The 1,749-nt window shown below is 31.3% G+C and overlaps 1 protein-coding gene across 1 annotated transcript; it reads left to right on the top strand.

The window, feature by feature from the left end:
* The first annotated feature begins 656 nt into the window (after window positions 1-656).
* On the top strand, window positions 657-1,371 carry LOC130612681 (putative ankyrin repeat protein RF_0381). The gene has a single exon (XM_057434034.1). It carries the CDS (start codon window positions 725-727, stop codon window positions 1,223-1,225), a length of 501 nt encoding a protein of 166 aa, XP_057290017.1. The 5' UTR covers window positions 657-724; the 3' UTR covers window positions 1,226-1,371.
* Window positions 1,372-1,749: the final 378 nt, after the last annotated feature.

Genomic DNA, 1,749 nt, shown 5'->3' with positions numbered 1-1,749 from the left:
CTGCTCAGTGCATGCTTTTTATATCAACTTATTAAAGTTACCGAGATTGATTCGTCAACGTATTATAATTTTAAATCGATCAGTCTCCAACGCAAGCAGATTTTTCTGCCTCTTTTGTCGGCAAGCCTCAATTTATTGTAAACTTGTTATAACATAACACGCGATAAAATAAAATTAGCTAAATAGACAGAATATTAGAGTGCTTGAAACGCAATAAACAAAACAATAATAACAATAACAACAATAACAACAAATAACAACAAATGTACTCATTCATCTGAAAACACCTTAAATCAAACTATTGTATACTTTCTTCTATTGTTTGTTACGATTTCCATAGTCATAAGAAACTTGCTTTTTATGGAGATTTTTGCTTTTCTTTGTAATGATCGATCTCACAGATCTCACATAATTGAATTAGACATTATATAAACAGAAAAAGGACTCGATAAGCGAGCTTTGAAACACGCAATGCAGGGCGCTAGAAGTGATGTCATATTGTATTAATAAGATGATCGATTCAGGATAAGGATTAACGAGGTCATTGACAAATTCTTTTGTTCTAAGCTTAAAAAATAGAGACAATGAGTTTTTACTAAACATGCGTATGTCTCCATTTATACGGTTGGCTTCCTATATAAACGTATGTTGTAATTGATTATATTCAGTTGAAACGTTGAGAGTGACAAGTGAAGACGTATTGTAGAGAAGTAGATATTACACAATGCTTGTCGAATACATTGATACAGAAAATATGAAAAATATACAGAAAAGGTCGAGAAAGACAAGTGAAGAGGAAAAGAGAGAAATGAAGAGAGCTTCAAGCCTTGGATTGAAACATCAGAGAAGTATAAGCTGCGACGCAAGCGTGAAAAGAACAGAGAAGCCGCGAAAAAGATTAAATCCTTTAACTCCTGTTTCACTTATCAGCTATGCAGTTGTTAACAGAGATTGTAATTTATTAAAGAAATTAGTGCAGAGATATCCACTTGCGGTGAACGAACTTTCCGACGAAGGATTATCTCCATTACATTTGGCCGCTATAGATGGAAATATGGAGATAATGAAGATATTGTTAGACTTTAACGCGCGTGTGAACATGTTAGATTTACGCGGGAAACTTGTGTTGGAATATGCAGTAGCTTGTGGACAATTTGATGCTGCTCAGTTATTGATTGAATACGGTTCGGATTTATCGCAAGTTCGAGATGGATTCACCTTCTAAAACAAAACAAAAGGATTATAATGGAACTATTAATTTGTGAATTAGTATATAAATAGTTATAGATGTTCTTAAAAAAACGAAAATGTAGATTTTGTATCATATTTTAAAGATTTATTTATTTAAGAAAACCATGTGAATATTTATCATCTTGTTGATTTTTCTATTAAGTTCCCTCAGTTTATATGAAATAAAAAGTTCTCTGGAAAAAAGTTTCCCGCAAAGTTATTTATTGTTTATTTTATTATTTGCATCAAACAAATTTGAAAATTGTTATTTTGTATATATTTTGCAAAACAGCGCCAAACAAAATCAACAGTTATATTACCGGAAAGAAAAATTAAAATTAATTATCCCAAATTTTTTTCTGTCTGCGCTTTATGTGCTTGTGATGTAAACAATAATTGTAAAAAAAAATTGGCGCCAAACACTTTTCTGGCCCGCAGAAAGAAATATGTTCGCTCAAAGGGATAAATACATAAACTCTTTTATTATTTTCTGAACTAAAGGTCATTATAGTTAAAAAT

The sequence above is a fragment of the Hydractinia symbiolongicarpus genome, chromosome 10 (assembly GCF_029227915.1).
Source record: "Hydractinia symbiolongicarpus strain clone_291-10 chromosome 10, HSymV2.1, whole genome shotgun sequence".
NCBI lineage: Eukaryota > Metazoa > Cnidaria > Hydrozoa > Anthoathecata > Hydractiniidae > Hydractinia > Hydractinia symbiolongicarpus.
This window is presented reverse-complemented; position numbering and strand designations above follow the sequence as displayed.

Coding starts and splice junctions, on each gene's coding strand:
- LOC130612681 (XM_057434034.1), top strand. CDS start 725: ATGCTTGTCGAATACATTGATACAGAAAATATGAAAAATATACAGAAA.